The sequence below is a fragment of the Peromyscus californicus genome, unplaced genomic scaffold (genome assembly GCF_007827085.1).
Source record: "Peromyscus californicus insignis strain IS unplaced genomic scaffold, ASM782708v3 Scaffold_4__1_contigs__length_199733344, whole genome shotgun sequence".
Taxonomy (NCBI): Eukaryota; Metazoa; Chordata; class Mammalia; order Rodentia; family Cricetidae; genus Peromyscus; species Peromyscus californicus.
Genome location: NW_026294562.1, coordinates 91,191,134 through 91,204,517, shown reverse-complemented (window position 1 = coordinate 91,204,517; position 13,384 = coordinate 91,191,134). Strand labels below are relative to the sequence as shown.

At 48.2% G+C, this 13,384-nt stretch overlaps 1 protein-coding gene across 1 annotated transcript in view; it reads left to right on the top strand.

Moving 5' to 3' along the window:
• Positions 1-1,782: 1,782 nt before the first annotated feature.
• Positions 1,783-13,384, top strand: part of Parva (parvin alpha) — a 155,579-nt gene continuing 143,977 nt past the window's right edge. The window contains exon 1 of the mRNA XM_052762982.1: positions 1,783-2,081. Within this exon, the coding sequence (XP_052618942.1) occupies positions 1,946-2,081 (136 nt within the window). The 5' untranslated portion in view covers positions 1,783-1,945. The remainder of the gene's footprint in view (positions 2,082-13,384) is intronic.

The following is a 13,384-nucleotide window of genomic DNA, read 5'->3' as shown; positions in this document are numbered from 1 at the left end:
CCTGGAAGCAAGCCTGTGAGACATTTTCTTGCTTGATATGGAAGAGCCCATCCCATTACATGTGGTGCCACCCTTGGGCAGGTGTTCCTGGGTTGTATAATAAAGCAAAATGAGCAAACCAGGAGAAGTCAGCCAGTAAGTAAGCAGTGTTCCTCCATGGTCTCTGCATCAGCTCCTGCCTTGACTTCCCTCCGTGATGGACTACAACCCAGGAGGTGAAATAAACCCTTCCCCCCTGCCCCAAGTTGCTTCTGGTTCTAGTCCTTACCCGAGCAATAGGAAGTAAGTTAAGACGCATGTACCCCTCATCAACATGTGCGTCACTCATCAGCATGCCTGGGGCTGAAAACAGACACCCCTGCCAGGATGCGGCATGACCAGCAAGCCTAGTGCCCAGGCACTGGACCATGGTTTCTCCAGCTCAGTCCAAACTCTTGCTCCCTTTGAATCAGGTGTTCAGTCAGATTCTATCAGTGTGGCTAGAGGACAGGTGTGTGTGTGTGTGTGTGTGTGTGTGTGTGTGTGTGTGTGTGTGTGTGTGTGTGTTGTAGAGCGCCCTCCTCAAAGCATAATAGCCATCCTCCTCCTCTAGGCAGCTGTGAGTACTTGCAAAGTAACCGCTCCCACACACAGACACCTAGAGATGGGGCCTGTTTCCTTATAGATGTTTCCTTATAGAAGGAGGGAGCTGGGAGAATCATTGGCTTCCCTTCTCAATTCTGGCCACTCCCTCCTGCAACCCCCATACATAATTCTGCCCTAATTGCCCAGGGTCTCTGGAGGCGCTAGAGTAGTAGGCTGTACAAGGGTAGCTGAAGGGGGCTCCATTTACACAGACAGGAGAATTCATCCATGCTGCAGTAGGACTTTCCAATAGTGCGGCTGCTTTGGGGTCACCCACACTCCTGTAGGTAACCCCCTCACCCAGGCTCTGTAACTAAGTCTGATAAACTCATGGCCCCGCCCCCAAATTTGACTTCAGTAGAATTGTAGTTTGTTGGCAGTTCTCTGTAAGGAGGGGTAATTTGTTTCTGTTTCACCAGGGAAAGAGCTGTGGAAACAGTATTTAACTCTTGGCTGGTGAGTTACCAAGGTGCCCTGCAAGTATGGGAAAGAGATAGGCAAACACAAAAACCCAAGCCAGAACTTAGGACGAAGAAGCACACTAGCCAGCATGAGTCTTTGAAACTGCCCTGTGTGACTCCAATGTCAGGCCAAAAGAGTCTGGAACTAACTCTATTGCTTTTGGCTAGATAGAGGTTAGGATGAGTGTCTCGCAGGAGTCCATGGTTGTGCCTGCCTCGCCTGTGTTTCTATATCTGTTCTTTTCATACAAACAATTACGATGCCAGACCCATGGATGCTTCGCAAGAATAAGCTGGGTCTCTGTCGTCTTGGACTTGCAGCTTTAGTTGAGTGTGGAGAGAGGGTCGAAGCCCGCAGATTCCTGCAGAAGTCTGTCGGGACCAGAGCCCATTTTGGTTCGTTGACTTCTTCAAGACACGAGAATGCTATCAATACAGGAACCTATGCAAGGGGTAGAGCCAGCGATCCTGACTTGTGCCAAGCCGTGTGTGTGTGTGTGTGTGTGTGTGTGTGTGTGTGTGTGTGTGTGTGTGTGTGCAGGGTAGGGGAGAAATGAAGGCTTCCAGGCTCCAGATAAGGCTTCATGTCCCCCTTGCATGCACGTGTCCCTGTGTGCATCTACCCCAGCAAGCGGCAGGCCTGGGCATCCTCACAGCCGGGACAGCCCGGGGCGCGGGGCCCCAGGCGCAGCAGCTCCTTGCAGGGCGGAGGGCGGCGCGAGGGAGGGAGCGAGGGACGGGAAAGGCGAGCGAGCTGCCTCAAATGCCTGGAATAATTCCGCTTCCGTTTGGAAAGCCGCAGCCTCAGTCCCGCCGCCGCCCGCCGCGGCCGCCCAGCTCCAACTCCGCGTCCCGCCGCCATGGCCACCTCTCCGCAGAAGTCGCCCTCGGTCCCCAAATCTCCCACCCCCAAGTCGCCTCCGTCCCGCAAGAAGGATGACTCGTTCTTGGGGAAACTCGGAGGGACGCTGGCCCGGAGGAAGAAAGCCAAGGAAGGTAGGAACGGCCGAGGCCGCGAGCATTGCGGGGACCCGGGAGCCTGGGGGTGGGGGACCCCCTGGCAGTGCCAGGGCGCGCCTCGCACTGTCCCCGCGTCGCCTTCCGGGCCTCGGACGGGACAGTGTCCTCGCTGGGCCACACACGGAGCCCAGGCTTCGGACGACTGTGGTCCCAGAGCCCAGGCCCAGCCGGTCCCCTGCGCCCTCCGCTAGGCCGCTGTCCCCGCCCTCTGCGCGCCCGAGGGCTGGCATTTGCCAAGTTGCTGCTGGAAAGTTTTCTCCTGCTCCGTCACTCCCCGCTCTCAGCCTTCATTGGTCTCCGCAGCGCCGTCGTTTCCCGGGAGCCTTCGGGTCCTTTACTGCAGCGGCGCTGGCCTCCTTGGGTCTCTCGCGGGTCCCCTGGGCTTGTGTGGACAGTGATGATTTGTGTCAAATGCTTGTTGACTGAAAGAGTGAGGAACGCGCCGAGGTGGAGGGTAGGATAAACTGACTACACCTAAGGGCCATGACCCTGCTGTGAACCCGGGCATTCCATTCAGAGCTTTTATTTAAAAAACAAACAAACAAAACAGCAATAACAAAACCCCAAAACACTTTCTTTTTCCCAACATGGTGTTTCGGAGCAATCTTGTTTTGTTTTTGTTTTTGTTTTTTTTTGTTTCCAAAATAGTTTCTGTGTAAAATACTTTGTCCTGTAGGCAGAGTTTGCAACTCGCTTTTGGGTGTGTAAAAGGAAGTGATGGTTCTCAAAAATCAACATGGTGATAGTTGTATGAATAAGAGCTGTAGGATTAAAATGCTTTCCTTTTTTGGCAGCACTGGTATTGAACCTAGAGGGCCTTGGGACTACTGCGGGAGTACCACCCTCTTGTGCTTTTCTTTTGAGACACCAAGTCGCACAGCCAATCTTGAACTTACTCTGTAGCCCAGGCAGGACCTTGTGGTCCTCCTGCCTCAGCTCCAAAGCAATTGAGATTACAGTCCTGCCCTACCAGACCTGGTTTGCTGTTGATGGATTGTTCTTGTCTGTGGTACTGGAGGTTGGTTTTAGAGCCTCAGTGATGTTAGGCGAGTACTCCACCACTCTGTGGTATCCCAAGCCCCCAGATCATTTCAAGAGACTGATTAGTAGTGGGTCTGAGGTGATAAACTAGGAAATGTCTCATGTTCTTAGTCTCCTGAAGTATGGAAGCCACTTTGCTGTTTAATTAGTAAACTCAATGCAAGAGCTAAGTGTTGTTTAGATTGCAGGAAGAATCTACAACTACACCCCCCAGCCCCTGCAGTTAATGTTATAGCTAGCTCCCTTATCAGTGGGGGAATTGCTCCAAGCTGCCCAGTGGATGGCCAATACTATGAGCTGTACTGAACTTGATAGATAGTATGCTTCTTCCTATACATGTCTATGGTGAAGTTTAACTTGTATGTTAGGCACAGTCAGAGATGTTAACATGGCTGAGTTGGGATGGCTCAGTGGGTAAAGGCACTCGCCACGCCAGACTTGTGATTTGAATCCTACAATAAATGTGGAAGGAAAGAACTGACTCTTTAAAGTTGTCCTCTGACCTGTGCCAGAATGCCCACATACATGCATCATGCACACACACAATAATGATAATAATAACAGATAGTACTTACTATTGCAGACATTGCAATGTTAGGACAGTCAGACTGATAATTGAGCCAATAACAAAGATGGCTACTAAGTTACCAATGCCTAGTAGCATATACAATGTGAAGCCACAGGACTTCTACCCCAGGCAGGAAGGTGTGGAATGATGCAAATCATCATCAGGCTAACCAGAATGGTGTGCGATGTAAAACTTAGGAGTTATTTCTGGAATGTTCCACTTAGTATTTTGCAACCACAGTTGACCACAGATCTCTGATACCACAGAAGTGGAAATTGTGGACAAGTGTTTTGGTAAACCCTGATTAATGTATAGTGGGTGACTGATCATGAGATCCTAGCTTAGGAAGTCCTTTTTCTAGATTGTATTCCTGGTATGGGTGGTCCACCCACCTGCTGATTGACAACTCAGAATTACTGAGGCTCCTAACTAGCCAGCAGTGTTCATCCCACTGTTACCAGCTATGAGAAAGGTTTGAATTAGCCCAAAGGTGATCAGATTGTCCCCGATACTATCTTGGAGTCTGATGTGGCATTGGCCATTTTAAAATAGATTGTAGTACTTTCTGGAGTCTAATCTTCAGCATCCGCTCTCCCTTCAGCTGGTCCTCAGGGACATGATCTTAAGGCTCTTTGGCATCCTGTCTTTTCCGTTCATCAGAGCCCTGAGGAAACAGAAGGTCAACTTGGATGGGATTTTGAAAATAATTGATGAAGGAGTGTGGGGAGAGAGTGAAGTCTGGAGGGAGTGAAACTCTGTGGGAATGTGTGTTGTTTGACATGAGCCAGCCATGTCAAGGACTAAAGCCTTGGCCCCCTGGGAAGCTGGCAAAGCTTTTCCCCTAGATTAGGCTCAGAACAATGGCCAAGCCTTCTTCTGGTCTGAGTGCAAACGTTGACAGTGTGCACAAGTATGAGCATTATGAACGATTGACCAGTGTGTTCAAACACATCCGCAGCTTCCTCCTCCCAGATGTTTAATCTAGAGACTGCTCATCTGCAGACACCTCCTACCAAGCCTGGCTAACCCCTCCTTCTGTGCTGTCCATAATAAACTTGCTGAAGTTCTGAGTTCCTGCATAGTTGCTGCCACTCTACCAGAGTGTGCACGACCCACCTGACCCCAGCTTTTCTGTACGTGTGTCTGTTCTTTCCTCATTTCCTCAACACCTCAGTCAGCTTTCTGTGACCCAAGCAGCATGTGCTGCAGTGAAAGAGTTATTTACAGAGCCATAGGCAAGATTATGAGAGCCAAGACAGGATGCTGCATTAACAGGCATGTCCAACCTTTCTGTGTTGTGACATGATGTCACCTGTAACATTGATGATTGAAAGCTACCCAATTGAGTTATCCCCCCACCCTAAGAATTGACATAGAGGTCTTCATAATGTTTTAAGTGGGCTTATGGTTTTGCATTAGGCTACATTGATAGCCTTCCTTGGTTGTGGGTAGCCTATGACCCACAAGCTCTCAGCTGTAGTGACTTCAGGCTGGGTCTCGCTCTGTGTCATGTGTGATTCACAACTCTGTGCTGTGAGGAATCTGCCCTCTGTTTCGCTCTCAGTCTTCATGACTCCTCAGAATCCTGTGCATTGATATGCTTAGAAACCATCCTAAGGCTTCAAGCATGGGTTTCCCATGGGACCAAGAACCACCCTTCATCATCTGATAACCTGCTTGCTCTGTCCCACTGTAGGACACAAAGGTTGGAAAGATATGATGTGTGTTAGAATATTTAGGTCAATGATTTCTATTAAAAAAAAATGTCTTCCTTGGGATACTTACTACGTACATCATAGAATAAGTCTCATGTAGAAGGTATCAAACAAATTTCCACATTTGTGTTTCATTGTTTTGTTTTGCCAGGACTGGAGATCAAACTTCAGGTCTCCTGCATTCAAGGCAAGCATTCTATCACCAAGCTACAACCCCAGCCTTATATGTTTGGTTTTTTTGAGACATGTTCTAATGTAGCTTGGGCTGGCCTTGTACTCCCTCTATAGCTGAGGATGACTTTGAACTCCTGATCCTCCTGCCTCTACCTCCCAAGTTCTGGGATTTTAGGCATGTACCACAATACTCAGCCACTCTTGTATTTTTTTTTTTTTTCATAAGAAAAACGAAACAGACAAGGGACTGGAGAGATGGTTCGGTGATTAAGAGCACTGGCTGCCCTTTCAGAGGGCCAGGGTTCGATTCCTAACATCTATAGCAGGTCACAACCATCTGTAACTCTAGTCCCAGGGGATCTAAATGCCCTCTTTCTGGCTTCTGCAAGCACCAGGCACACATGTGGTACACAGACATACATGTAGGGGGGAAATACCCATACACGTTTAAAAAGATTTAAAAACACACAAAAACCACTGTTAGATGAACAAGGGAGAATAGGAGTTAAAAATGTCTTAGCTTACAGTTTTATTTTTGACTTCGGTCCTATCCTGTTTTAATGTCTGTGACATAGGACAAGTTCCTTAAACTATCTAAGTCTCTCTTTCGTCATCTTTAACGTGAGACTAAAATTCCTTTTGTTTAGTTAGTTAGTTTTGCAGTGCTGTGACCAACCCCAGGGTCTTTTATGTGTGAGGCCAGGGCTTACCATGGTCTCCCAGCCCCCCACTTCCTCCTGGAAGTTGTGAAGTTTAGAGAGGCCATGTCATATGCATCACAAGGCACAAATAGTGGCTATTGAAATTGACAACTTACTTGTAAAGAGTCTTTGAAACTTGAAATGGTCTTTATTGTGGGCTGTAGAACCTTCTATAGCTGCTGTAGGTAGCTAGTGACAGTCTGAAGCCCATATGGCACTAATTTGGACCTTGTAGGAAAGGCTAAGTGGCCTTTCTTGGCAAGTCCGATCCTGTTCCCAAGATGTTACATGTGAGCTTTCGACCCAGGCCTGTGCTCAGGAATTGTAACTCAGCTAGCGTCTGTTTTGCTATGGGGATCTAATGAGTTTCCAGTCCTGTGCCATTGTGAGACTAGGGCCTCTGCTCAGAGGGAGAGACAGGAAGGCTTGGGAAGGTTCACACAGAAGAGTTTGGCTTCCCTTCTGTCTCCGTAGCTGTCATTCGTAATAGTAAGCGACTGAAGAACAAATATGGAAGCGGGAGATGAGTCAGAAGGCCCCTAGAGTGATCCCGGTGACAGACAGTGGGGTCTGACACAGAGTAGCCGCAATGGGGGTAGGTGTTGAGAGTTGAATTCTGGGTGTTGTCTAAAGATACAGCGAGAGGGAGTTATTGAAAGGCTGGATGGAACATCAAGGCACCAGGGCTCATCGGTCTGAACAGCTGCAAAATGGAGTTGATCTGAAGGCGATGGAGAATCCTGCAGATCCACCTGCTTTGGAAAGGAGGAGAAGGTTCTGGGTTTTGGTCTTGTCTAGGTAATGGTTCCTGTTGTACTTCCATGGAGAGATGTTGGGTTTGGGTTTGTTCTGAGTCAAGGGGAGGGTCTAGGTGGAGATGCAGCCATGTGTATTTCAATCCATGAGGTTGAATGAGATCATCAAGTGTGGTTATAAAATAGAGGACGTCCAAGGACTGAGAGGCCCACGGGTTCCCCAAACTCCGAAGCTGCGAGATGAGGAACCAGAGAGAGACGGAAGAGGCCAGGAGCAGTAAGAGGAAAACTGGGCTAATACGGAATCCTGAGACCAAACAGAGAGCCAGTTTTATTATTCAGGTGACTTCCCGGGCCAAGGGCTCCTTTTCTGATTCTGCTCCTGCCTCTGCCTAGGCTCCTGGAGACGGTCAACATTGTTCAGCTTGAGTCCTTAAATCATCTCCCGTACCTTGTTCTCGCTGAATTTGGTCCTGGTGTCTCTCCACTTTTCAGATCCCTTCTCTAGCTGCTCTTCTGCTCAGTAGTTCTTCCTGCCTCCCTGGATCCTACCCACCCTCTACCCCCCCCACCCCCGCCCATACACACGTACACCATTATTTTACTTGCTCCCTCACCTATCATCTGCCCATGATGATTCTCACATATCTCAAATCTTGATCTTTCACCCATGTTCCCAATACATCTTCCCACTGCCTTTTGGATCGTTCATGGAATCCCAGCTTTACATGCCATCAGTGGAATTATTTGTTCTACTTGTCACCGATTCATGTCCCTTCTTTCATCATCTATCAGCCACCTAAGCAGCAGTGTGTCAGGCCCTTCCTTAAATTTTTTTTTTATTATTTTTTTTATGTGCATTGGTGTGAGGGTGTCAGATCCCCTGGAACAGGAGTTACAAACAGTTGTGAGCTGCCATGTGGGTGCTGGGAATTGAACCCAGGTCCTCTGGAAGAGCAGCCAGTGCTCTTAACCACTGAGCCATCCATCTCTCCAGCCCCCATGTCAGGCACTTTCTATTTTAGAAGTCAGTGACTTTTTTAAAGGGTCAGACAGTAAATATTTGACACTGAACCTGAAGTTTACAAAGTTTTCACCTTTTTTTTAGCCATTTAAAAAATATCAAGTGCTTTCTCAACACTAAGGCTGTGTAGAATAGGTAGCAAGCTGTGTGGGGCATGGGCAGTGGGTAGCCCAGGTCCAGACTCTCATCTAGTCCCACTGACTCCACTTTCTAAACACCATGACTTTCACTCAGGCTAAGTCCTGTCTTCTTTTAGGCTAGTTGTTTATTTTTAAAAATCCCCCCCCCCACACACTTTTTTTTAAAGTATTGCAGTAATTACCCAACTAGTCTATCTCTGATCCATTTTTCTTCTTTCTTTATCTTTTGGCCAATATATTGTTTTGTTTTTGTTTGGTTTTAGATTTTTGAAACAGGGTCTCACTGTACAACCCTGGCTGGCTCATAACTTTAGGTGATCCTCCTGTCTCTGCCTGCCAAATGCAGCAATTGTAGGTGTGGGCCTCCATGCCTGAAAATATGTTGTCTAATTAGTTCCCCCAAGAGTTATTCATTTTTATTTGTGTGTGTGTGAGTGTTTTGTCTGCATGGATGTGTGTGCACCATGTACGTGTACATGCCTGCAGCCCAGAAGAGGGTGTTGGATCCCCTTGACTAACAGGTGCTTGTGAGCACTCCATGTGAGTGCTGGGAACTAAACCTGGGTACTCTGGAAGTGGAGCCAGGCTCCTAATCACTGAGCCATCTCACTAGCACTGAAGTTTGGGGTTTATTTATTTATTGTTGGTTTACCTTTTTTTTTTTTTTAACTACCTCTGTAGACCAGACTGTCCTCGAACTCACAGAGATCTGCCTGCCTCTGCCTCCCAAGTACTAGGATTCAAAGCGTGTGCCACCACCGCCTGGAGGAGTGAAGTTTTCTAATGGCTAATTTTCTTTGAAGCAATAACCATTGCCTGGCTTTGTTGTTTTACTTTTAAATGTAAAGGGAACTTCTCCCCAGGACAGATTTCTCTGCATTCCAAACTTCTTTTGTTTCCCTTTTAAGAAATCTCCATTTTCATCACAGGAAAGGCCCTTTATTTCCTAAACACATCCTGGGTTTTCTTGTGTTCTTGCCTTTGGGTTGGAGGGATGGCTCAGCCATAAAGACTAGGCTCACAACGTAGATGCTGCAGTTCTTCTATCCTGTTCATGTACTGTTTGACTTGTTGTTGTTGCTATTGTTGTTTTTCAACACAGGGTTTCTCTGTGTAGTTTTGGTGCCTGTCCTGGAACTAGCTCTGTATGCCTGTCCTGGAACTAGCTCTGTAGACCAGGCTGGCCTCTGACTCACAGAGATCCGCCTGGCTCTGCCTCCTGAGTGCTGGGATTGAAGGCGTGCACCACCGCCGCCCAGCTTATTTGACATTTCTAAAAAGACCTTCTCTATTCAATAAACTCTGTTTATTCATTATGACCCAGCACCCTGTAGACCAGCATGGTGGTGCAGGCTTGTAATCCTAGCATTTGCGGGGTGGGGCAAGAGGACCAGAAATTCAAGGTCATCCTCTGCTAACTTAGCAAGCTGAAGAGCATCCTGGGCTGTATGAAAACAAACAAACCACACAAACTCAGATGATCTCCTTCTGCATGTTTGAAGACAGTGGAAGGCTTCTGTGTGCATCAGAGCCTCTCAGCCCGCCACTCTACTGTGACACTAGCCCTCAGTGTCTGTGCGTGGAACCCACTTTGGGGAGGCTTCTCTCTGTAGCCCTGAGTATTATTTAACACACATCAGTAGTGGGTTTTTTGTGGGATGGATTTCCCCGTATTTACCCTGGTGAAAATTGCCCTCACTGACTGGTTATATAATTACAGTCGAGTTGCTTCTTTCTGGTGGCATTTGCCCATTTCTAAAATTAGGGGATTAGGCTGAGTAACCTCTGGGGGCCTCGAAGTCCTTCTATGATTTCTGAGCTCTGATTTCACCAGGCTTCTCTCAGACTCCATTTTATTGTCTGCACGGGGTGGTCTGGGAATTACATCACCTCAAAGACTCTTTCTTTCCTTTGCTAATGAAGGCACCTCTATGTCAGGAGGAGGAGATGGAGACCTGGATAAGTGGGCTCCAGCCCAAGGACACCTCCATATTAGGGATTGTTCTTGTCTCCTGGAATATCTTTATTTGGCTAACAAGCGCAGTTCATAATTACGTTGAGGCCATTTGTACTGGAGAAGAGACGGAGTCCTCCCATGGACATCCGGTGAACATCTAAAACCTCCACTCACTGTTGTGGATAAATGGGCAACATTTGAGGAGAGCTGCACAGCAGATTCAATATTAAATTACTTTAAAACGTAACAGTAAAGTACTTTTAAAAACCAGGTGTAACCTTGTCAGCAGTTTCAGTATGTCGTGGAGCCTGAATCCAGTGAGAAATCCAGGGGAGGACTTCACCTGAGGGCCAGAACCCTGGATATGGACCCTCCTCAGCCTGGGCCTTGGGCCTCACCTGTCCTCTGTTTCCCCTGCAGATACCATGCAGGCAGGAGTTGTGTGTATTCTGGTCATATTTATATCCCAGGTGTTTGTCATAGCACAGCATACTTAACACCCACTCCAGGAAGTCTGTTTTTAACTGTATTGGATCATCAATGAGCATCTTCTTTACATCAAGGAAGTCCTCAGCTTACCCCAAATTTTCTTGGGTGACTTTTCTGGTCCCTGGATTCCACCTAGACCTCAACTTTTGGGCTGCATGTGTATGTGTTTAGGTTGTGAAAATGCCCCCTCTCTCTCTCTTCCTAGGAATATATCTTCTTTGTGAGAAGACATTCTCAGTAAGTCCTATTATTTGGCGGACCTCTGAGAGCAGAAATCAAGTCCTAGAATATGTGGGTTCTGACTGCATAGTGTGAAGGAGTTGGGTGGGTGAGGTGGTGTGGGGCAGCTGGAACGGCTTCCTCTGCTCAAGTGACTCTGTACACATTCATACCCACGTGCTTCAGTGAAGGACTGAGGTGAGGCTGCTCGCTGGCCAAGGCTAGAGGGTTGGGAACAGTAAGACGTAGGCAGACCAGACCTCTCTGAGATTCAGAATTATTTCACTCCGGTCTGTTCTTCCTCTCACCTCCTGTATCCTTTCTTACCTGTCTCAACATCTCCCACCCCCACCCCAAAGTGCAGAGCCTAAGGAACTATGAATGAACCAGAAGCAGGGCCCCCTCAGCAAGAGTCCTGCCCATCAATCAATCATGACAGCTAATTAGGTGGTGTGGCACCAGCCTGTAACCCCAGCTACCTGGGAGGTGAGTCGTGAAAGTCTCAAGTTCAAGTACTGTCTATGGTGCTTTGAGAGACCAGTCTCAAAATGAAACAATAAGACCAGATGTGGTGGCTTGTTCAAGGCCAGCCTGGTCTGCAGAGCCAGTTCCAGGACAGTCAGGGCTATACAGAGAAACCCTGTCTCAACAAACAAAAAACAACAAGGAGCTGACTAAAAGGCCCAGACAAACAACAACAAAACCCACAGGTGTCTGGAGACCATGGGACAGCTTGGAGTGTTGTTACCCAGGCACCAATCACTGCCTTTTGAGATAGTGTCTCTCATTGGTCTAGAACTTGCCAAGTAGACTAGCCTAGCTGGCCAGTGAGCTCTAGGGACCCATCTGTCTCCATCTCCCTTCTAAGGCTAGGATGATGAGCACACACTATCACGTCATTTTGGCTTTTATTGATGTATGTGGGTTCTGGGGATTGAACTCAGGTCTTTGTGCTTGCAAGAAAGTATTTTACTGACTGAGCCTTCTCAGCTTCCTTCCTTTGACAAGTGGATTGTTGCACATGTTCTTCACCTGTGACAGGAGTCAGTCATCAGATGTCTCACATTTGCTATGGACCTGAGCTCACTGGAACACATGTCCATCACACCCCATACCTCAGGGAGTGTTTCTGGGAGTTACTTGGTAGCAGATGTGACCAGAGCATTTATTTCATCTATGATTCACACGCTGTTCCCTTCAGCCATCCCTGTGCCTCTGTTAACACCCACTCTTCTCTACTGTGCTGTGGTGAGCACAGGCCAGCTCTCAGCAGTCAGGAACAAAGCTCTGCACAAATGAGCTCCTGGGGGTGACTGTGTTGGGGAGCAGGGGCTGCTTCTCCCACGGTGTGAACCCGGGTTGTGGGTACCCCATGACTGAGGTGGCTCAGCACAGTGCTCTATGATCCTCTCTCTTCACAACACCTTTATTGGTAGAATCTAAAATCTGCTGATTCCATTGATTCCTTGATTCAGACCAATGATCCTGCAGGCAGCTTTTGCATGGCAGTGGGGGCTACAGGCAGCTCTGATGAGGAAGTGGAAAGTGAGGGGAAACCAGGAAGGCTTTGTAGTCCTATGCTCAAATTTAGGGATTATGGCGCACGCACACCAAGATAATTGAGGCATGCACCAAGGCAGCAGGTGTGGGCACTCTGTACAGAGAATTCTTCATGTCTATCAAGTGCCTTAGTTCTTCTCTTATTATCTTTCTTGTTGATGTAACAAAATGCCTGGTGAAAGCAACTGAAGGAAGGGAGGGAAGGAAGGAAGAAAGGGAGGGAGGGAAGGAGGAAGGGAGGGAGGGAAGGAAGGAAGGGAGGGAGGGAAGGAGGGAGGGAGGGGGTGGGTTAATTTTGGCTCACAGTTTGAGGGTGCGTTCATGGGGGAGAGGGCACAGCAGCAAGAGTGTGAGTCAGCTGTCAACATCACAGCGTCAATCAGGAAGCAGAGAGACAGGTCTGGTACCTGCTGCCTCCTTTGTATTCGGTTTTGGCCCCCCTCCCCCCACCTCCCTCCTCCCTCCCACCCACCCACCCCGGAGATGGTGCCACCCACAGCCAGGATGGGTCTTTCCTGCTCTGCAGAACCTTCCTTGACATATCTTCATAGATACACTCAGAGGTGTGTTTCCATGGTGATCCTAAATCCAGTTAAGTTGACAATCAAGATTAACCATCACAGTCTTGAATCAGAGAGAGTTATGGGAATTTAGGGCACAGTCTCAGATGCGTGGTCCTGGGGACAAAGGCCAGCAGGCTTCTGCAGGCCGGATTAGGCTCCTCACCAGGTAAATAATGGGCTTGAGCTGTTGACACTACTGTAGAATCACACCTTTACTGGCTCCAGGAAGCCAAGAGGGTGCTCGAGGAGGAACCCTGCTTCTTGCCCGGTTCACCCCACACCCCCATACCTCACTCAGGCTTGGAAATAAACACTCCTCTCTGCTGGAAGGAATCTTCCTATTTATCATAAGGCACACACACACACACACACA